Raw genomic sequence first — 23,658 nt, 5'->3', positions numbered from 1 at the left:
CACCCAAGTATGGACGGGCAGGCGTCCAAGTGTGGACGCCCGATGACCGGCCAAGAGCCTATAAAAGGGTGGCCAAGGTTAGTCATTAGTATATAGAGTCTCGCGTGACTTTGTGAGAGCTCTATGGTCAGGAGCCTGGATCTAGTGCACACGTGCACCTGCTTCATACAGCCGAGGCCGGCAGCAGTCTCGAGGCTCGCGAGGGTAGCTTCGTGGTGGTATGGGACATCACGAGGTAGAGATTGGTCGGTATGTCCATCTAGTTAGCTCAGCTTGTGGCTCGGTGGGGATAGCCAAGTCTTGTGGGCTTGCCCACGGCTGTCGAGGTTGGGAGGTGAGTCAAGCCTCGTCTTGTTTGTTTGGTTTGTTTGCAGGTTTCGAGTCTTGTACCAGGAGCATTCCACGAGGAGATCCTATGGGGATTTGACAGTGGTATTAGAGCAAGCCTCGTGAACGAGCAAGTCGGTAGGTAGAGAAAAAGAGGTCGAAGAAAAGGTATGAGTTCGAGAAGCTTGCTGTTTTTTCTGTGCATGCTGTTGTTTTTCAGATTAAGTATGTTGCTTTTTCATCGTAGGAGCCCGTGATGATGGAGATTGTGGTCTAGTTGGGTTGTTTGCTTAGCAAGAAGAAGGGCTGTATGTTCTTGAACTGCGGCTGTATATTTGTAAGAGAGAGAGAGATAGAGAGAGAAATGAAATGAAATGAAATGAAATGTTATATTAACGTCTTCAAAAGGCCATAATGACCTATGAGACCAAAAGTTACATCATGGTGGATCTGATACAATGTCTGGATTTTTTTTATTTTTATTTTTAAAAAAAACCCAGAAAATGAAAAATAAAGATGATACTACTGGCACCTAGAAAACCCAGAGAGAGAGAGAGAGAGACAGGTATAGCCGGCTATTCACTGGTTGGCGCCTGAATGGTTGTGCAGCCCACCTGAGTGAAGACACCAGCCGCTTGTGACTGCATGTGTACGCAGGCGGCACTTCAGTCGGTGCACGCAGGCAAGATGGTACACGTAGGCAGGCGGACAGGTGGTACACGTAGGCAGTCGGGTGGTACACGCAGCGAGGCAGGCACGTAAGTGCGTAGGCGGCAACTTCAGGCACACGCAGGTAGTCGGGCCAGGTAGGTGCGCAGGCAGCAACACGAGGCAGGCGGTTACAGCCAGGTACACGCACAGGTACACGTAGGCGGCAACGTACGCAGGCGGGTACACGTAGTCGTACGGGTGGCGGGAAAGCGAGCGCTATCTTTTTTATTTTATAATAGTCTTCATAGTGATGATAAGCATTTGTGGTTATCTTATTGGGTGCTTTGAAGCTCGTAAATATTACTCATTTTTTATAAAGCTCACCAATGTAAGCTCACAAAAAAAATAAATCCGATGAACACTAGAACTAGGTCCCTTTTTTGAACTCTTTTGTGTGCACGTTATTGTCGTACCATTGTTTTTTCGATGCTTTTCTGTATACATCCTCGAGACTACGAGTCTTCTTTGTTCATCTAGGGCTTCCAATTTATCAATGCGTTCAGAAAACTCATGCCTTGTCCACTCTAGGTTTATAGCAACCCGCAAGGTGGGAATCAAGAAATCAATTAGAAGAATCGCATGTTATCCAAAGACCAAATCATATGGAGTGGTTCCAATTGATGTCTTGTACATGGTATGATACACCCAGATAACACTATGAAGCTTCTGCTCCCAATCACTTCATGATCCCTCTACAACCTTTGGAAAGGTGGAGATGCTACCAATCCGGATTCAAGACTACAACGATACTCTGGAATGCTATATTATGCACCTAGAACATGTAGACTTGTTATTAGGGATTGAGTGGTTTAAGACTCTTCAAGGCCAGATAGATTGGTCTAGTCATATTTTTTCTGACTGTATACATCCCTCTCAGGGACCTCTTATAAATACAGTTGATTTTGGTAATATAATGGATTCTTCTTTGTATACTGCTTTCCATTGTGTATTGATTCCACTTTCTTCATTTCTCCCTTCTATGAATGTCAAAGAATTAAGTGTATTTGAAAGCAAAGAATTACAGAAGATACTTGATTTGTTTCAAGATGTATTTCCTAAGGAACTGCCATCGGGCTTACCACCTGAAAGGGCAGTAGATCATCGTATTGACCTGATCCCTGGTGCTCACCCTGTTAGTATTCCACCTTACAGGATGAGCCAAGCTGAGGAAGATGAGTTAGCTAATCAACTCGAGGATTATTTGAGGATGGGCTAGATCTGTCCAAGTAAATCACCTTGGGGTGCACCTATGTTGCTTAGGAGAAAGAAGGACAACACCTCGAGAATGTGTATAGATTACAAGAGATTGAACAAGCTGACAATTAAGCACCGTTATCCTCTCCCTAGATCAGATGACCTAATTGACCGGTTAGCAGGAGCGAAATATTTCACGAAGATAGATTTACGTACTGGCTATCACCAGATACGTATTCATGAAAGGCACGTCGAAAGAACCGCCTTTCGGACTAGGTATGGCCATTACGAGTTTCTCGTATTACCATTTGGGTTAACCAATGCTCCAGCCACTTTCCAACAAATGATGAACGATCTTTTTCGTGAACATTTGGGAAAATTTGTGGTTGTGTTCCTGGATGATATTTTGATATATAGTCGTACTCTTGAGGATCACGTTAGACACCTCACGATTGTCTTAACTATTTTAAGACAGAATCGACTATATGCTAAATTAAATAAATGTGAGTTTTTCATGACCGACATCATTTACTTGGAACACAAGATCACTAGAGATGGATTGAGCATTGACTATGACCGACTATGACCGACATCATTTACTTGGAACACAAGATCACTAGAGATGGATTGAGCATTGACTATGACGGAGTTCAAAAGGTTCTGGACTGGCCTATACCGCGAACAGTGAAACAACTTCGTTCTTTTCTTGGTTTTGTTGTTTTTCTTCGAAAATCTGTGCGGGAGTACTCTCAGCTCACACTACCGATGACCGACTTGTTGAAAGGTCGTGGACGTAAGTCAAATCAGCCTATCACTTGGAACAACGATTTAGATATGGCCTTCAGAGTTTTGAAAGATAAAGTCAAGGAAGCACCTATCTTAGCATTACCCGGTCTTATGTTCTTGAAACTAATGCCACTGACTATGCCATCGAGGCTGCTCTATTTCAAGATGGTAGACCTATTGCTTTTGAAAGTAAAAAGCTAGACGACACTCAATCTCGTTGGCCAACCCTTGAGAAGGAGCTTTATGCTATGATTCACGCTCTCAAGGTTTGGAGACGTTATTTATATGGCTCCAAGTTTGCGGTATTGACTGTTCATCAGTCAATCAAGTATGTGTGTGATGCGGACGATTTGAGAGAAAGGAAAGCTCGATGGGTTGAATTAATGCAAGATTTTGATTTTGAGATTCGTTATAGGAAAGGGTCAATGAATAGTGTTGCAGATGCGCTTAGTTGAATTAGAGAGGTGAATACTTTGTCGTTCACCGAGATTTCTACTGACTTATTTCAATCATTGAGAGGGCTTTGCAGGACTGATAGTTAATTTGGTCCATTTTGGCAGAAGATCCAGGACGGGAGCTCATTGATTGACCAAGACTCGATGACTGAGCAGCCCACCATTCAGGCTATAGGAGGCCAGTGGATGATTCGGAATGGTTTACTATTCCGTAATGACAAAATTTGTGTACCACAGATCCCGGACATTAGGTCCAAGATTCTTAAGGAGTGTCACGACGCCCCTTCTGTTGGACACCCTGGGTACACATGACATTATCGTTAGTGAAACACACTTTTTATTGGCCAAAGATTAAAGGGTATGTAGAAGATTATGTTCTTAAGTGTCAAGTTTGTCAAGAAAATAAAGCTGAACGCTTTAGACAAGCTGGGTTGTTGCATCCTTTGCAAACCCACGTAATAAATGGAAAAGTATTTGAATGGATTTTATTACCTGATTGCCAAGAACACATCAAGGCCACGATTCTATTTGGGTTGTGGTAGATTGCTTGACAAAAATGACTAGATTTTTACCGACCCGGGAGACCATTACAGTTACGCAATTAGCAAGGCAGTTTATCGAGCAATTGTATAGACTGTACGGGTTATCGCAGGACATAGTCAGTGATAGGGACTCTAAGTTTACGAGTGATTTTTGGAAACTTGTTTTTGTTGAGAAGTTGGAAACAACTTTGAATTTGAGTTCCTCATATCATCCTCAATCTGATGGCCAGACTTAGAGTGAATCAGATTTTGGAGGATATGCTTTGAGCATATGTATCCAAAAGACAGAGTTCATGGGAGGATTATCTTCCTATGTTAGTCCTTTCATGCTTATGTATGGTTTTCAACCTAGATCACCTATTACAGTGGGATTCTCAGGACTTCAGCATGATGCAACACGTAATTTTTTGCAAGATATGTAAGAAATGTTACAAGTTGCGAAGGAATCTATTAGAAGTGCTCAAGATCGAGACAAATTTTATTCTAATAGACATCGTTCACCCAGAGAGTTCTATGAAGAAACGATGGTGTATTTGCGAGTTCCGAAAGATTCCGAGACTTTACGGACAGGTCGATCTCCGAAATTATCCCCTAGATACTGTGGACCATTTCGTATTACACGACGGATTGGTTCAACTGCATATGAATTGGATTTGCCTTCTCATGTGAAAGTTCATCCTGTATTTCATGTCAGTAGACTTAAGGAAGTACTGGGTGTGGAACAGACCAGTTAGTTACTCCTCAAGAAATCATAGATGTCGAGGACATGACATTTGTTCCACACGAACCTGAAAAGATTCTTGGATTTCGTGAAAGAAGATTGCGTAATACGCTTATCACGGAATACAAGATCAAGTTGAAGGTGTGTTGAGGAGGACGCTACATGGGAGACATTGACTACTCTTCATAGAGATTACCCTGGCTTTTTAGTGAGCTCAGGAGTGAGCTCTTAGAGAAAGGGGAGTATGTCATGTGCACAGTGTGTATCTACCGTGTGCTACACGCACACAAGACTAGCTTCGAGGTTTGGGGAAGCTGGCAGGCTAATTGGCGAGCTGAGTTAGGGATAGACTAACGGGCGGGCACCCAAGTATGGACGGGCGGGCGCCCAAGTGTGGACGCCCGATGACCGGCCAAGAGCCTATAAAAGGGTGGCCAAGGTTAATCATTAGTATATAGAGTCTTGCGTGACTTTGTGAGAGCTCTATGGTCAGGAGCCTGGATCTAGTGCAGACATGCACCTACTTCATGCAGCCAAGGCTGGCAACAGTCTCGAGGCCCGCGAGGGTAGCTTCGTGGCGGTATGGGACGTCACAAGGTAGAGATTGGTTGGTACGTCCATCTAGTTAGCTCAGCTCGTGGCTCGGTGGGGACAACCAAGTCTTGTGGGCTTGCCCACGGCTGTCGAGGTTGGGAGGTGAGTCAAGCCCACCCCCGTCTTGTTTGTTTGGTTTGTTTGTAGGTTTTGAGTCTTGTACCAGGAGCGTTCCACGAGGAGATCCTATGGGGATTTGACACTGGTGTATACGTATAGACAGGAGATGACTTCTAACACCCCCTCTCAGCTCCTGGCTGTGAAACCAACCACACAAGGAGCTGGGGTGCCGCCTGAGCAAATCTTGAGATAGCGACTTCGTGAAGAGGTCCACCGTACTGTCCTCCGTCGAACAGAACTCTAGCAAGATGTCATCAGCAACGATCTGTTCACGAACAAAGTGCCTCTAGATGACCATGGGTTCCTCCAGCGGGAGCCCAATCCTGCAATACAACCTCTGCAACCTCACCACCTCACAAGCAACATCACAAGCAGCCCGATACTCTGCCTCTGTAAACGACAAGGCAAAAGATGACTGCCTCTTACTGCTCCAAAAAACTGCTCCTAAGCCTGAAGTAGATCTCCTCGTGTCCGGATCTCCTCCCGAAACTGAGTCACTCCAACCGTGGAGTTGGACTCCATCAATCAATCCCCCTCCTGTGTAAAAGAGTCCATGATCCTTGGCATGCCGCGGAAACCACGGGATACGCAATCCTGCCTCCCAAAGAGTCATCTACAACCATGAGCTCAACTGCCTCATCAGGAAGCTCCCGTCCAATCTGGTGTCCATCAACCAAATCAATGAACCATTCTGCTTCCGAGTCAAAGAGGCATCACACTGCTCACAAGGATCAACACCTGTTACGGTGCAAAGCCAAGTCTTGGAAACCTGCTGAAGACCACGCAAGTCCTTCTGAAACCTGTCAACCACCCCCTCTGAATCCGGAACCACAGAGCCTAGAGAATCCACCTCCTTCTGCAAGTAACCAACTGCCACCTGCCTGGCTTTCCGAGAGGTCCCCGTGGAAGGAACATCCTCATCTAGAGGAGTTTCTTTGTCCCAAATACTACGAGACATCAGAGCATAAGTTACTTGTTCAGTTTCCTCTGACTAACGAACAGAAGAACCACCAACATCAGTACTGGAAAGTTCCTGCCAACTGCTGCCATCAACTGGCAAGCTATCCACCATCTGGTCCTGGAAAGCCTACAGCTGCAGCGTATCCACACTTAAGTGGCCATTACCAGACTGCCACTTATCACAAACCTGAGGACCTGGGAGAGAGAGTGCTGAAAGCTTGTAAACTCCATTCTCCACTCTGCCTTCCCAAACAACCTGGCCTGTTGCTTTGTCTCGGAGAGCAACAAAATGCTCATCAAACTCCACCCGTACGCCAGTCTTGCAAACCTAATGCACTAATAACAGATGAAAACCAAGTGACGGAACATACAACACCTGGGAGAAATGCTTCCCCCCTCTGCCATCGGGAACTATCTCCAACCCGCCCTCACTGTGAACTGGGATAATGGATGTATCCCCAGTTCGAATGTGACCAGAATACCTGTAGAGATCTTGTAAATCGGAACAGGAAGGAGTCATGTGCCTGGAAGCACCACTGTCTAGAATCCACTCCCGAGTATCCGTTCAGAGAATCCTCCAACCTCCTCCCTGCCTAAAGAAAATGAAACATCGGTGTCCATCACCTCCAGGTGCACAAAAGCCGGAGTCTTCATGATTGCTGTTGAGGAATCTTCACCCTTCTCGATCTTCCGCTTGGAACACTGCCTCCAATAGTGGCCTTTCTCGCCACAATCATTATAGGTCCTCTCTACCTTTAGTTTCTCGCGGCCAACGACGGACTTCTTCTCAGAAGACTTCTCTGATGAAGCCTTCCCTTTGCCCGTGTTACGGCCTTTCGACCGTTGGCCAGTTAAGGCCTCCGAGCCTCCACCCTAAGGAGGGTTCATGAATCATTCCTCCTGGTCCAAGCATAGTGACAGGCGGACGGCAGGACGCCCACGTGGGACATGGGAACGCTGTCCCGAGCAAGGACACTTGCGTAACGGCCAGGGGGGCGGTACGGACGGGACGTGACCAAGGGAGGCCCCCCCCGTGGGAACGAGGGGACATTGTCATTCGGGGACGGGGACGGCTGCAACAGCTACATTTCCAGTCGTTTTTTTTTTCAAATAACGGCTACTAGCCGTTGGCGGGGCTGGCCGTTTGAGAGTTTGAGAGAGAGAGAGAGAGAGAGAGAGAGAGAGAGAGAGAGAGAGAGAGCCAGCTGCCATATACTATATAATGGGCTGCAAGCTACTCCTCTTCTACTCAAGCCTTCCAAGACTTGAGTTCCTCTCCACCATCTCCCTCTCCTACTCAAGCTTTCCTCTCCACTATCTCCCTCTCCTACTCCACCACCTTCCTCTCCACCCTCTCCTACTAGACTACTTCAATCTTCCCTCTACTTCTTCTCCTACTCTACCCTCTAAGCTCTCTCCACCCTCTTCTACTAGACTACTACTAAGTTACTAACTATTCATGGCATCCTCTTCTCATGCGGGCGGTAGGAGTAGAACGGATGGGTGGTCATGGTGGAATGAGGTCAACTTCGAGCCTCCTACTCATGCAGGGGGTGCACGTCCATGGACATGCAAGCTTTGCCCATATAAGCGTGTGGGTGGGACCAATAGGGTGAGGGCCCATTTGTTGCATAAGCCCGGTCATGAGGTGAAATTTTGTGAGCGGGTCACACCGGAGATAAGAAAGGAGCTTCTTGCAAAGCTTGCCGCCCATCAAGCTTTGAGTGCAAGCCAAAGGGTGCAGCCAAAGGGTGCGTGCAGTGGATCCCAAGTTCCAACACTTATGTCACTCCAACCCAAACATCAGGTTCTACATCGGGTGGTGGTGCATCTTCATCTACCCCTCCATCACGTCCTCCTCGTGGCACTACTCGAGGCTTCACACAAACCGCCTTCTCAATGCCGCAACCTAGTCCACCCTCTCTCTCTTGTCGGCAAAGTACTCTTGAGGGGAGTTGGGATCCCAAAAAGAAGGAGGCGGCTGATGCCGCGGTGGCCCGCTTCTTTTTCCATGACCACATTGCTTTTCGTGTGGCACGGTACGTATTTCACTCACATGATTTCATCATCATGTCTCACAAGTCACGATTCACGGGTCACCATTTTGCCATTCTAATTACTTACCCTCTTTTTTTTTTAAATGATAAATAGGTCTGACTACTTCAAAACGATGGTGAAGAAGATTGGCGAGTACGGTCCTCACTACATACCTCCATCCTCCGAAACCTTGCGGACCACTATGCTTGACAAGGAGAAACGCCTTGTTGAGCAAGCGGCGGCAAACACAAAGAGACAATGGGCTCGCAATGGAGTCTCTTTGATTGCAGACGGATGAAGTGACGCGCGGAAAAGGTCTATCCATGGCCTTGTGGCATACTCAAGGGGGGAGATGTACTTTGTCTCCTCACATGATGCTTCAGGGACAGGAAAGAGTGCGGATGTACTTGCTGCTGAGTGGAGTAGCGCTGTCGAGATTATCTGCCCCGAATGTGTGATCGGATGGTGAGGCGACAAATAGGGCAACGGGAGCTATTCTTGAAAGTGTATCCTCAAATCACCGTCTCTTTTTGCATGGCACATTGTCTCAATAATCTTTTGAAAGATATTGGGAAATTGTCATGGATTGGATCGGTGATTGATGATGCATGTGCAATTGTGACCTTCATCAACAATCACACATACCTTCGATCCGAGTTTGGGAAGAGGTCCACAAAGGTCCTTCTCAAGTACTCGGACACTCGCTTTGCATACAACTTTCTTATGTTGCATCGCTTGAAGGATTGTCAGGGTGCCGTGCGGCAACTATTCATCAGTGATGAGTTTTGCTCCTCATCTTTTGCACGTACACAGGTAGGGATTTCATGCAAGAAAAAGGTCGACGCTGCTGATTTTTGGGAGGACCTCAAGCGTACCGACGCCATGGTGCATCCCATTGTCCACTTGCTCAGGATTGTTGATGCTATGCAACCATGCATCGGCAAAGTATACGAAGCCATGGACCGGATGATAGAGAGTCTTGAGAAGCTTGAGCCAGATGTAGATAGATATGAGGAGATCCACTCGCTTTGTGTGGCGAGATGGAGCTCATATTCCTCTCCTTTACATACAGCTGCTTTTATGGTGGACCCAGAATTTCAGGGAAAAGGACAGGAGGGTGATAAAGAGGTGAGCAACGGTTGGAGACTCATCTTGGATCGCCTCACGTCGGATGCAGAAATCAGGCGCAAAATTAGAGACCAGCTCTCTAATTACAGGGCATTTCAAGGTTCATCTTTATTTAGTTTTCTTAGGAACTTTATTCAAATGACTATGTGTGGCTAACCCGAGCAACGTCAATTCAAAAAATGTTAGCTACCGCCATAGCATTAGACCAAGGAGAAACATATAAAAATGCATATAGAACACCAAAGAGAATAAAAGGAATGCCTAGTGCTTCTTTATCTTCAAGAAATCTCTTTGGAAAATCCTTACAACTCCCAAAAAAAGTCGCACCATAAAAAATCTTCCATGAAAAACTCTAGAAAATAGTTTAATGAATAGTTTTTCATTTATAGAGAAAATCCTATTGTAAAAAAATTGTGAATAACACCTAATCAAGATCGTGTATTATTCTATTGATGTTTTTTAAGACAAATGCTTTTATTTTTAGTGAGACTATGTAGATTAAAGATTGGTGCAGCATTATGGTGGGAGAACTTCGGATCAGATGGACCAGAGCTACAACAGTTGGCGATCCAGATCTTGAGCCAGTCCGTTAGCTCTTCTTGCCTAGAGCAATGATGGTCCTCCTACAGTCACATTTCATCAAAGAAAAGAAATCGGCTTGGGGTGGAAAGAGCTAATGATCTGTCTTCATTAGCGCAAACTTGCGCATGCTTGGCAAGAGTGCAAGATGCAATGCCGATACTTTTACACAGTGGGAGATGGAACAAGAGGAGGCAGCTACAACTATTGCACAGGAGGGTGGGACAGATGGTTCTCATCATGAGCCTTCATCGGATGACACAACCCCCATCCACACTTCACGCACTCATGATCATGAGGCTAGCACCTCTCTTATTGGGAGCGCAGAGTATGAGAGCGAGTGACTTATATTTTGTATCGCCCAGGCCCCAACTGATGGGGAGAAACTTGAATTAGGGTTTAGAGTTCATTCATGGGAGACATACACAGAGAAGCAAGGGAGAGAGAGAGAGAGAGTTGTGGGGATAAGTCAACTCATGAAAGGCATGAGTGTGTGACTCCCCTATCACACATGTATATTGCACTAGTACACATAGTGCACTTAGTACATTAAAAGTACTAAGTGTACTATGTACTATAACTTATGGGCTTGTACACACTATAAGGGTGGGCATAATGCCTTTACCCCAACAACCTCCCACTTAAAGGCAAAGTGCCCTTAAGTAAAGGAAAAGAAAAAAATCAGCATGTACATGATAATATACAAGACCATATCAAGGCTGAAAATGGCCTCATCCAATGCCCATCAAGTGTCTGCAATGAGCAAACCGCTCCGGAGGCAAACTCTTCGTCAACAGATCAGCCGGGTTGTCATCCGTATGAATCTTAACAAGCTGAATTTGCTTGTTCTCTATCACCTCTCTGATGAAGTGATACTTCACATCCACATGCTTCGTCTTTGCATGAAAAACAGGGTTCTTTGCCAACTGAATGGCACTCTGACTGTCACAATGCAACAATGGAATATCCCCTGTATAACCCAAATCAACCACTAACCGAGATAGCCATAATGCCTCCTTGCAAGCCTCTGTGGCTGCAATATACTCGGCCTCTGTAGTAGATAAGGCTGTGCACTTCTGCATCCTGGATATCCATGACACAGCACCTCCTGTGAATGTAAATACATAACCGGTAGTAGACTTCCGGTTATCTGGATGACCGGCATAATCCGAATCCGTGTAACCATGCACTAATGCATCCTGTTTGCCAAAGCAAATGCACAAATCCTGTGTGCCCTTCAGGTATCTCATGACACCTTTCACTGCTTCCCAATGCTTCTTGCCAGGGTTGGCCATGTATCTAGAAACCACTCCCACTGCAAATGCAATGTCCGGCCTAGTAGCAACCATGGCATACATGAGACTGCCACAAGCTGAAGCATACGGAATCTTGGCCATATCAGCCCTGTCTCTATCTGACTGTGGGCTGTCCATAGCACTGAGTTTCACATATGGAGGCAAAGGAGTACTAGCTTTCTTCCCCCCGTCCATATTGAACCTCTGCAAGACTTTGCCAATGTATTCCTTCTGAGACAAATACAACACATGCTGATTTCTGTCCCGAAGTATCCGCATACCCAAGATGTGATTTGCATCACCCAGATCCTTCATATCAAAGGTCTCATGCAGCCTCTGCTTCAAGGCATTCATCTCTTTACGAGATTTTCCGGCAATCAACATATCATCAACATACAAAATGAGAATCAAGAGACTGCCATCCAAAGCTTTCTTGGTGTACAAGCAGTGATCTATGTCACTTCTCCTGAATTTCTGAGATTTCATGAATGTATCAAATTTATGATACCATTCTCTTGGTGCCTGTTTGAGCCCATAAAGACTCTTTTTCAGCTTGCATACAAGCTTCTCCTTTCCACTCACTGCATAACCCTCTGGCTGCTGCATATATATCTCGTCATGGAGATCACCGTGAAGAAAAGCAGTCTTCACATCCATCTGAATCAAGTCCAGATCATCATGCGCAACCAAAGCCAACACAGCTCTAAGTGTGGTCATTTTGACCACTGGAGAGAAGATCTCATCAAAGTCCACACCATATTCCTGCTTGAAGCCCTTAGCCACTAATCTGGCTTTGTATCTTGGCTTTGCATCTGGTGCAACTTTGAGCCTGTATACCCACTTGCATGGCAAAACCTTTTTGCCTGCAGGCAAAGACACCAACTTCCATGTTCCATTTTTATGCAGAGAATCCATCTCTGACTTCATAGCACGCTCCCATAGAGCTTTGTCTGCCCTCTGTAAAGCCTCTTTATAACATGAGGGCTCTCCACAGTCAGTAAGCATCAAATAGTCAACCCCTGGAACAAACCTGTCAGGGACTCTGGAGGGTCTAGTGGACCTCCGTACCCAATGACCATCATTTGCAGGTTGCTGTCCAGCCTGCATATCACCCATTGGTGGCTCCTGTTCCATGCCATAAGGCTGAAAAATCATGCCCGGTATATCCTCCAACTGTGGTATATCCATAGGGATATCTTCTGCCATCTCTGGCTGTCCATTTGGACCATTTTCAGCACCATTTAAGGGCTGGTTTTCCTGCTGTAATGGCTGATTTACAGCCCTTTGTTGTTGTCCATGATGTCCATCATCATCAAAGATGACTCTGCCAGGCTCCTGTTGCCTTGCAGGCTCCTTATACATGCATGTTTCATCAAAAATGACATCATTGCTGCGTATGATCTTTCTATTCATGGGATCCCAAAGTCTATACCCCATTTCACCTCTGTCACCATATCCTAGGAATATGCATTTGTGAGACTTAGGATCAAGTTTGGTGCGCATTTCCCTGCGTATGTGCACGTACGCAACGCAACCAAACACTCTCAAGTGCTTGTATGACGGAGGCTTCCCTGTCCATACTTCCTCTGGCACTTTCCCACCAAGCCTCGTGTTAGGTGACCTGTTTATAAGGTGAACGGCTGTCATAACAGCTTCAGCCCAAAAACCATGAGGTAATGCAGCATGTGACAACATAGAACGGACCTTCTCCTGAATGGTCCTGTTCATCCTCTCTGCTGTCCCGTTTTGTGGAGGATCATAAGGAGTAGAGAGCTCCCTCTTGATGCCTTTAGCATCACAAAAGTCCTGAAACTGTTTGGACATGTACTCTCCACCATTGTCGGAACGCAAAGCCTTCAGTGTTTTGCCAGTTTGATTCTCAACAAGAGCAACAAACTTCTCAAACACTGAGAATGTATCGCTCTTCAAACGAAGAGGATAGACCCACACCTTACGTGTGGCATCATCAATAAAAGACACAAAATATTTTGCCCCTCCCAAAGAAAGCTGAGGCATCTCACATACATCTGTATGCACAAGCTCTAACTGAGCATCTTTCTGTCCAAGAGCTTTCTTGTGGGGGCACTGTAGTTGCCTACCATATATACAATGCTCACAAAACTGAAAACTTGAAAACTTTAGAGAAGGCAAGTAACCCAAACGAGACAATTGCTCCATTCCCTTGACACTCATGTGTCCCAACCGGCTATGCCACATAGAAATTTCCGGCAGCTCGGTTGCATTTACATTAGCATGGTGACAAACACCTGCATGCATGAAATAAAGAGTGTCCACCTTAGAGCCTCTGGCAACAACCAGTGAGCCCTTACTAATCTTCCACTTTCCACTACCAAATGTGGTAACATAATCAGCATCATCAAGCTGTCCAGTAGAAAGCAGATTCTTCTTGATCTCAGGCACATGCCTGACATCATGGAGCATAAGCTGTGAGCCATCTGAAAATACAAGCCTTACATCACCTCTGCCAAGTATCTTGCATGCATGGTTATCACCCAAATAAACCACTCCTTCATTGCCAGCAGTGTACCTGACAAACAAGTCTCTGCAACCTGTGACATGAAAGGAGGCACCTGAATCAATGATCCATGAGTGCATACCATGACCACCTGTAAGAAGTGAATGGGCATCAAGTGAAGACGTAAAGAGGACCTCATCCTCACTGCCACCTGCATGTGACACATTGATTTCTTCGATCTTGACTCCACTTTTGCCCTTCTGCTTTACATCTTTGGCTTCATCCTTCTCTTTGTCTTTGCCTTTTCCTTTTTCTTTTTGATCATTTTTCCATTTGTAGCATTGCTTTTTAATGTGTCCCTTCTTGCCACAATAATGGCATTCCAAATCCTTTTTGGAGCGAGACTTGCTCCTTCCCCTTTCTTGGCTTTTCCCCCTTTGCTGGGATCTCCCACGTGCATTCATTGCATTGGACTTTCCAACAGAGTTGTTCTTCCTGTTCATCTCTTCTTGAAGAAGAGCACCCTCAACATCTGCATATGACAGCATAGCATGCGAATTGCTAGTGGCTGTCCTGAATGTGTCCCAACTCTCTGGCAAAGTGCATAACAAAAAAGTGGCTTTGAACTCATCGTCCATTGCCAACTTTTGATTTATAACCTGGCTGACAATACCATTAAACTCATTTAGATGGGCTGTCATAGAAGCCCCTTCCTTCATCTGAAGGCCTATGAGTTTCTTCAACCAATACACTTTGCTTGAGGCACTTTGTTGGGCATACAAGTCCTGCAATCTCTGCCACATTCCCCAAGCTGTCTTCTCTTCACGAATGCTGAAAAGTAATGAGTCTGACACAGACAACATGATAGTAGATCTTGCCAGCTCATCCATATCTTCCCACTCTTCAGCAGTAAGAGAAGCGGGCATCACACCCCTTTCTTTGATAGGCTTGTGCTGCTTTTTCTGAAGCAACACATTGTAGCACTGGGTTTGCCAAATGTCATAATTATGCGAGCCTTCAAGCTTCTTGATGTGAAGCAATGAAGAGCTCTCACCTGTGGTTGCCATAGCAAAATGCAACCTGTCAATGCCTGACTCCCTGCAAATGTGCAAACACTGCACTCAAGATGTGCAAACACTGCACCCAAAGCACACAAAGTGCTCACAAATGTTCTCCCAAGCTTTATCTCCCACTGCGGAAGCAAGAATGCAACTTTTCTCCCACTTTTTGTGATGAAAACACCAAAATCTGGTTGCTGCAGATTTTGGACAGCACCTTAAATGTGCTCTTTTGCCTTTCCAAAGTACTGTACAGCAGTACCAAGTGCTCACCAATGATGTACCAAACCTGTCCCGGCAAGTACAGCAGCTGAATTTGAACCTTTTGATCACTCAAAACAGTGTACAGCCATGCCAAAACATGCACAAAGCTGTGCCAAATCTGTACCAGCAGGTACAGTAGCAATAAATGCTCTCCTGGCTGTCCAAATGAGTAAAAATCAGATTTTTACAGTCCCGTACACTGCATACAACAGTCCCGAACAGAAATTGGGCAAAAGCCCCTTGACTGCAAGCTGATTTCTGAGGATTCAAGGCATAAATGTCTTGCCTGCTGCTTTGCCAAGCTCAACAAGCATACAAACTTGAAAAGCCCCTTGATTTGAGATCAATTTCTGATCATGCATGGTACATTGACGCACATGAAGGCATCCAGAGTGTTCAAGATGCTTCCCCCTGGCCACATATACATCAAATACATGAAAGCCCCTTGATTTACAGGCACATTGAGTGCTTGTAAGGCATCAACACATTATCCACAGCATCAAATGCGATTGCCTGCATGCAAATCAACCAAATCGGCACAAAAGCCCCTTGATTTGCACTGCAATTTGCTGCAATTTGCTGCAATTTTGCCCAAATGTGCAATTTTTCACATCATACAGCATGTATGAGTGCTTAATTGCACAATTACATCAAAAGCCCCAAATTTCGACATCCAATTTCCTGCAAATTGATCCTGATTTGACCAATTTCCTGCAAATTGATCCTGATTTGACCAATTTCCTGCAAATTTATCCTGATTGTGACCAATGTCACCCAATTTTGCCAATTTTGCTCAAAAATTGAGCAATTGGGCACCTGTATTTGCTCAATTGATTTAATTGATAAGAAATTCGCAAAAAATTGAAGGCAAATACCTATGAAATTCTGAATTTCTCTGATTTGCAGGCGGGTTGATGAATTTGGTGCTGCTGCAGAAAGATTGTGCTGATGAAAAATCCTCACATGTGAGTATCTTCAAGCGTGGTGTAGAAGACTGCTGCAAGCGCTGCCCTTTGGCGAGCTTTGTCAGGGCGAGTGATGCGAACAATACCAGGTTGTTGCCTGTACTCCCAGCAGCGCACAGAACAATACCAGGTTGCTGCCAGATGGAAGCTTGCTGACGGGCGCCCCCTTCGCTAATGGTCGGGCGTTGATCACGATGTCACGGTGGTGGGCGTTTGCCTTCGCCTATCCGCCAGCTTTGCGTGAACCTGCAGCAGCACGGCGCCCGTCGCACGTCTAACGCCTTGTGGCCACCAAGGCTACACGCTCACCGCACCGTTTCTGCCGGCTCGTGTCAAGTAGTAAAAGCCTTCGCTTCACCCACTTGATGGACGCCCGCCGACTACCTGTAGGTGCAGTTGATGCGCTGGCTGCTGTTGTTGATGCGCTGGCTTCTGCTGCGCTAACTGGGTGGCTGCGCCTCTTCACACACAGGCTGCTGAATGGGAAAGTTGCTGCCTGCCTGTGTCAAAGATTCGAAGGGCACCTGCCCTAAAACAGAAGCTGCAAGGTCGCCCTTCTCAACACCTACAGGCTCCGAATGAACCAGGCAAACCTCACTCTGGCTCTGATACCAGTTGATGGGGAGAAACTTGAATTAGGGTTTAGAGTTCATTCATGGGAGACATACACAGAGAAGCAAGGGAGAGAGAGAGAGAGAGTTGTGGGGATAAGTCAACTCATGAAAGGCATGAGTGTGTGACTCCCCTATCACACATGTATATTGCACTAGTACACATAGTGCACTTAGTACATTAAAAGTACTAAGTGTACTATGTACTATAACTTATGGGCTTGTACACACTATAAGGGTGGGCATAATGCCTTTACCCCAACACCAACATCTTTTGAGTATATCTATTTAATGTTATCAACTTTAAATTCTTTCTTTTCCAACTTTGCAAGTCTTGACTCTTGACTCTTGCACCTCGTAGCGTAATTTAATTTTAAATGTAATGTGTATCATGATTCATAACTTTTGGAGTTAGAAAGCTTGTTGCTATTGATTGATTAATCTTGATTCTTTACACCTCTAAAATTAACAATTTTGAGTGCCGTCCCCATCCCCCCGTCCCCGTCCCCGTTCCCTGCCTTTAGCCGTCCCCGTCCCCGTCCCCGTCCCCGTCTAACTATGGGTCCAAAACCATGGGCACAAGCTCCTCCCACGTGATGGTGCTGAGCCTGCCACACTGGTAATCAAAGACGAGTAAAATGCTGAGTACTGAGAGGGCAAGTGCGACAGCAACGTTATGGCCATGCCCTCTGACGATATCTCCTTCCCAACCTGAAGAACTTCCTGTTGAAGAGCCTGCAGCTTGTTAATATGCTCCCGCATCATCGACGACTTTGCAGGGCTCATAACCCGCATATGTACTTCCAAGGAAATCCTCTTCATGGACGATACGCTGTTGTAAAGAGAAGCCAAATGCTGCCATATACCTCTACTAACGTCATATGCTTTACATGATTGATTACCTGCGGTGTGCAGTTGAGGAAGATAAACGAACGAACCCTGGCGTTGACACGGTCCCACATCTCTGCCTGTGCCTCCCGGTCCTTTTGGATAGACGGTAACTCCCCTTCCTCTACTTCTGGCCGTGGAACCCCAACAACGATGAAATCAACGAGGTCGTAAGACTCCAGAACAAATTCCATCATAACCTTCCATATGCCGTAATTATTCCCGTCCAACTGACGGTCCATCGGGGACGTGGGGAGTGTAGGGATCTTCACATGCCTCTTGGCCATCTCTAACAGATCTGCCATTGCGGGGATGTACTCTGAAAAGGGTGGCTGGGTGGGAACAAAGAACTTACACCTGCAAGTGGCTGTCCAGCAAATCAGCTCGCCCTCCTCTTGCTTCTCCTCTTCCCAAACAGTCCCGTACAGTCCACCAATCAACAACACAACAGTCCCCCTCTTGCTCACACAAATCCCAAGAACTATTTAGAGCCTAGGGCTCTGATACCACATCAGAATGCGCAGCGGAGATGATGACCAAATCTCAGGACAGGAGCGCAAACGCAATGCAGAAAAAAAACAGCACGAGAGAGAGAGAGAGAGATAGAGGCGTGTAACTCTGCTCTATATACACAAAGAAGATCCCGAAGTGATACAATGGCATGGGGGCAATGGGGCCATTTTATATGGCCCCAAGAGAGCAATCGGCCAGTAGAAGGGACAGTCAACAGGCATCCGACTGCACTCAACACCAGTCGGCCAGCAGAATGAAGTCAGCCAGCATCTGAGAGGTCCACGACCAGATCACATTAGTCGGCCTGCTCCAGAGGGTGAACACATGCAGTCGGCCAGCTACTGGGACATACTGCCATCACAGGGCAGCCACCCAAGCCATGGAAAAATAGGGGAAAAAATGGGGAAACAATATGGAGAGTGGGGAAAAATGAGAAAACACCTAATAAGGCGGGCACACCCACAACAGAGGCCTTGGTGTATATGTATAGACAGGAGATGACTTCTAACACAAACAGGTGGGCAAGCGATGCCCAAAGTTGTCTTTCAAGAGCTTCGGACCTTTTCCCATCCAAACAAAGATTAATGAGGTTTCAATGAAGTTGAAGCTACCTCCGAGTTCGACTATGCACGATGTGTTCCACGTCAATTGGTTAAAACCATATGCAGGTCCGATCCCTTCAGAAGTTATAGACGAGGCTGTCATGTGCAAGTTTGCCCATGGACATGTTAGAGTCTACAATGCAACAAGGACACAATGGTGGATCAACAGGAGCTTCTCTTGTCCGATTGCAAGTAGAGGGTTGTAGGGATCTTTGATATGCATCATGAAACAGTGAATCAGCAAGATCATTTGCACAAAGCTGTGAATCAACAAGATCATTGTATATATAGCATGTTTTGGCAATATCCAGTAGATTAGGTCTATCTCTCCTTCTCTTTTGTGTCTTTGCTAAAGATAGGATTAGCATTAATCTTCTTTTCTTAGCATTAATTATGAACATGCTTCTACAACGCATGTTACATTAGGTGCCCATGATTCTCTCCACCTTTACCTAGATTCTAGGCCCTCCTAAATCAACTCCTTCATTTTTGCAAAGATAGATCCCCCTTGACTTTTGCCTTGTGGTTACTTTATGGATTTTATCCTCTCTTTTACAAGAGGATGTGCACATGCCTTATGTTTTTTATGTCTTTGATAAGTCTTGTTCTCCAACAACTGCCTTATTATGAATCTGAAGAATCTGGCTAACCTCCTATAAAGCCCCATCCAAGTCAAAAGCAACAGTGCCAAGGCTGAAAGTATAAGCCTCCTCAATGCCTTGTCAAATCTCTAGGTCCAGGATAGGCAATCCGAGATGTGAGCAGTTCTTGGCTCTCATGATCAGAGAAGATGGTGTTGGTTAAGGCATGGTGTATGTTTTTTGTAGCAAGGAAGTATTAGTTTAGGCCCAACTAATGAGAATGAAGCAAGTTCACACTACATTCAAAGCCCAAGGACAAATAATGTATGTATAACTTATAAATTGAACGCCACTTCATTAATGAAGTGTGAAATGTCCCAAAACTTTGGCCAAGTCTGTGTGTATGGTCAACTCCCACAAGATTATGGACAAGTGGCGAAACCCATGTGCAATGGGTATGGGCAAGCATGACAAAGTTAGGCGACCTCTTCTTTCCATGCAAAAATCAGCCAACACTCTTCTTCTTGATAGCTTCATTTTTTAAGGCTTTTGCGTGATGGATCTGATGTTGGGGAGAACCAGATTGCCCTATGAGAGTGAGTATTTATCTCCAATAGTGGGTAAGTATGTGATTATGTGATCTTTTGGTCAGTAATTGATCCAATACACCAACATTCCTGCTCTTTCACTGTTTCATCCTTCAATTGTAATCGAAAATTCTTATGAGCCAATGGAGGTAGCTTGAGTCATCAAAGCTTGTAAAGATCAATACTCTTCTAATACTAAAATACCTTGGGAGGGTCGACCCATCTCTGTCCCTTGGTGCAATGTTTACGGTTTTGAGATTATGTGGTTTTATCTTTAATGCTCACAGTATTCTTAATTAAACTAATGCTTAAAGTATGCTTAATTAAACTAACGCTTAATTGTGACAAGATCTACACTCCTCATTATAGTACAATCATATAGCATGTCTACTATCACTACTAGCTCTAAAGTTGCTAGCAATCAATCTATAAACAAAGACAAACCAAATACAAACCCACAATCATGGCATCATTATTCCTAGCAAAATTGTAACAAGGGTGCCTGCGTAAGTGTGTTATGATTGATTGATTGCAATTAGCGCCTCCTCAGAGACTTAACCCCATGCAATAAACTGCTTTTTCTTCTTGCTCAATACACAATAGAGAGATGATCTAATCTACCATGTATTACTAACATGAAGAATATACAACGCTGAACAGAAATACTCAACAATAGCACTGCTCCTAAGTTAACTCAATGATGATTGACTCTTCAATCAATGAATATGACTAAGACCTAGACTCCTATTATAGGGTCTAATGATGGTGAGTTGGCTACCAAGCCTACTAACCTTAATAATAATGTCCAACTAAGCGTGTTCACACAGTAACCCAATAGCTCTGACCACACTCGACTACTCATTGGATGCCTAGACAATATTATAATGAACTGGTACAATAGCCCTTATTAACACATGAATCCAGCCACGTACTCAACCTCTAAGCTAGCCAATGGGTACCATGTCCACGTCACACTCGGAAGAGTGTGCACGTGACAAAAATAACCAAAGATGGGCAAACACAAGATCAATGGGTTTCATGCACTTTCATCCCTCAACTTTAAAAGGTCAACTTCAATTGATAGAGGCTCTAATCTATCATGAGTAAACAAAGGGCATTAGCAGAAATTTGAATCAAATCTAGTCTGGAGCTCTTACTTTTGGCAGATGAGGGAGCAGAGCTGCTTTAACTGATTCATATGTGAAGGTATAGATCGCTGAGATTGGAGCAGAAGAAGCGAGATTGCTTCCAAGTCCACTATAAAGGCCTAAGAAACCTGAAGTCCAATTGACCAAAAAATATTGAGTTAGCAGCTCATGAACAACCTACACTCTTTGCTGTCGTGCACATTTGGATGGTTTACAGAGTCTAAATTGCAGGCCTGAGAAACATTGTACTAGTTTATCAACAAATTTTGAGCTAAAATCCAATGCTTGACCCTTCTTCGCTATCATGCACACAAAGGGGATCCACTGACAGCATTGGCTATGTGCCACCATGCACATTTAGAAGACCATGCACGTTTAGAAGAGACCTCACAAACAGTATGACGTCTTTGGCATCATCATGCACATCCACAGGAACTCATTGCCATTGTGCACATCAAGAGGAAATCTGGTGAGCATTCTAAAGCTTTGACATCAGGTGCATTCAGAGAGAATCCACTAAACATGTGAATTTTAACATCAAGCACATTCGGAAGAAATCTGATAAAGAGTCTGGAATCTTTACCATCGTGCACATTCAGGGAGGTAAACCATAAACAAGTGGCATGAACCACAGACTACATACCTCTGTCTGAGATTATTGTAAGAAGTGTGTGGAGTACGGATCTGTGACTAAAACTTTGAGCCTGAAGCACAGTCTTGACGGTGTCTACAGGGTGCAAGCAAAGGCTTACACAAGTTCCAGCCAATGCCCCAGCAACAGCGTTGTGTTGAGAGTTAAGGGGTGGTTTTGCACCTCCTTTGGACTCTTTGACTGAGGTAAGGACCTGTGCAGGCTGGGCTAGCGTGCTAGAAACTGTTATATCTGTGCTGCCTTGAATGGCTGAAACAAGTGCCAAGTCATCTCTTCTGTCCAAGCCATCTCTACTTTTCAAGTTATCTCTGCGATACTGGAGCATTTTCCCTGTAGAAGGTGAGGCACCTGAGAGCTTGTGTTTTGTTGCTGGCACTATGGAGCGCCCTAGGACATGCTCCATTCCTGCTTTGATGATTTCCCATCCCTTGACAGTCCTATGAGCAGGCCCTCTGGATGCGCCTTCCAAGCAAACCATGGGCCAGGCTTTCAAGCTCTCTCTCTGCAAGCCATTCCTAGCGATGTCTCTCTCAGGAGCTACATTCTCTGCGCAGGAACTTGCCTTCAGCCATCGGAAGCTCACCTCATCTTCAGAGCCGATGGGGGCCGATGTGTCGGAGATGGATGTGCAAAAGCCCGCGGCAGAGATTCTCTTAAGCTCTTCTGATGACACCCTGGCAGATTTTCGCCTATATGCGACAGTCTCATGAGCCGTGAAGAGCTTTCGCGGACTCCGTCGATTCGGAAGCTCGGGGCCATCGCTTGCAAAGCCAGACCAAGAGTCGCGATTCTGTGACTTCTCAACGAACGCAGAAACGCATTGCCTCAGAAGCTCCTCCACCGACTCTGAATGCGAAGCGGGGCTTGACGGATTCGCAAAACGCAACCCTAGCAGAGCCTCTTCCTGCACTTGCAGCAATGCTGAAGCAGCTGCCGAAGGATGTGATCGGGACCTCCTGTTACCTCCAGGGCAGAGATACTGGTTAGGAGGAGGAGTGCCAGGTCCACTCATCCTTCGCAGGTGAGATGTGCAAGCTCCATGGCTACACCTGCCTTTTTTGATCCCGCTTGGCTGGCCAGAACAAATAGTAATTAGAGTGCTAATATACAACTAATTATAAGTAAGGGACAAATGGTAATTAGCGTGCTAGTATAAACTAATCTATCTATTATTACATATTAACCATGGACAACCAAGGTACAAGGAGAGGAGAGAAAAAAGAAATCCTGGATTTCTAAAAAATAAGAGGAAAAAATCCCTTCAATTGACTCTTTGTATTCCGGCAGTACTAGTTACATATTAACTATGGACAACCAAGGCACAAGGAGAGGAGAGAAAAAATAAATCTTGGATTTCTAAAAAATATCCCTTCTATTGACCCTTTGTATTTGATTGACCCTTTGTATTCCGATTGACCTTTTGTATTCCGGCTTCCATTCCTGAGTTTCACTTCTTAATGTCTTTTACATACCGCAACAACACATGGGTTGAGCACTAGTTATAAGTAAGGGACTACTACTTTCTTCGCAGAATATAACCTTCCACTTTGAGGAAAAGCAAAAGGTATATAATCTTCCACTTTTAGGAAAAATGAAACAACGAAAAGCTCACATTATTGGAGGATAAATCCTCTCAAAATCGCTTTCCTTTTTTTCATATTGTGCTTTGCAAGATCTTTGGCAAAAATCTTAGGCTACTTGTGTGACTCTCTGTTAAGGGGTTAGAAGAAAGTCGCTTTATAGCTATAGGAAAAATGAAACAACAAAAGGCTCACATTATTGGAGGGGTAACTCCTCTCAAAATCGCTTTTCTTTGTGCTTACAAGATCTTTGCAAGAGAACTTAGGCTACTTGTGTGATTCTA

The 23,658-nt window shown here is 45.1% G+C and overlaps 1 protein-coding gene across 5 annotated transcripts in view; it reads right to left on the bottom strand.

Moving 5' to 3' along the window:
• The window catches only part of LOC147622909 (uncharacterized), a 101,572-nt gene extending 78,314 nt beyond the window's left edge, over positions 1 to 23,258 (bottom strand). For all 5 annotated transcript variants that reach the window (XR_015269554.1, XM_086822518.1, XM_086822519.1 and 2 more), the window contains exons 1-2: positions 21,786 to 23,258; positions 21,152 to 21,270 (exon numbers count right to left, since the gene is read on the bottom strand). Coding sequence is in view for 4 of the 5 variants with exons in the window: in XM_086822518.1 (XP_086678644.1) it covers positions 21,152 to 21,270; positions 21,786 to 22,806 (1,140 nt within the window). In the remaining variant the exon portion in view is untranslated. The remainder of the gene's footprint in view (positions 1 to 21,151; positions 21,271 to 21,785) is intronic.
• Positions 23,259 to 23,658: the final 400 nt, after the last annotated feature.

This window comes from Cibotium barometz, chromosome 28 (assembly GCF_041138505.1).
Source record: "Cibotium barometz isolate CiBa-2024 chromosome 28, ASM4113850v1, whole genome shotgun sequence".
In the NCBI taxonomy this organism is placed as follows: domain Eukaryota; kingdom Viridiplantae; phylum Streptophyta; class Polypodiopsida; order Cyatheales; family Cibotiaceae; genus Cibotium; species Cibotium barometz.
This window is presented reverse-complemented; position numbering and strand designations above follow the sequence as displayed.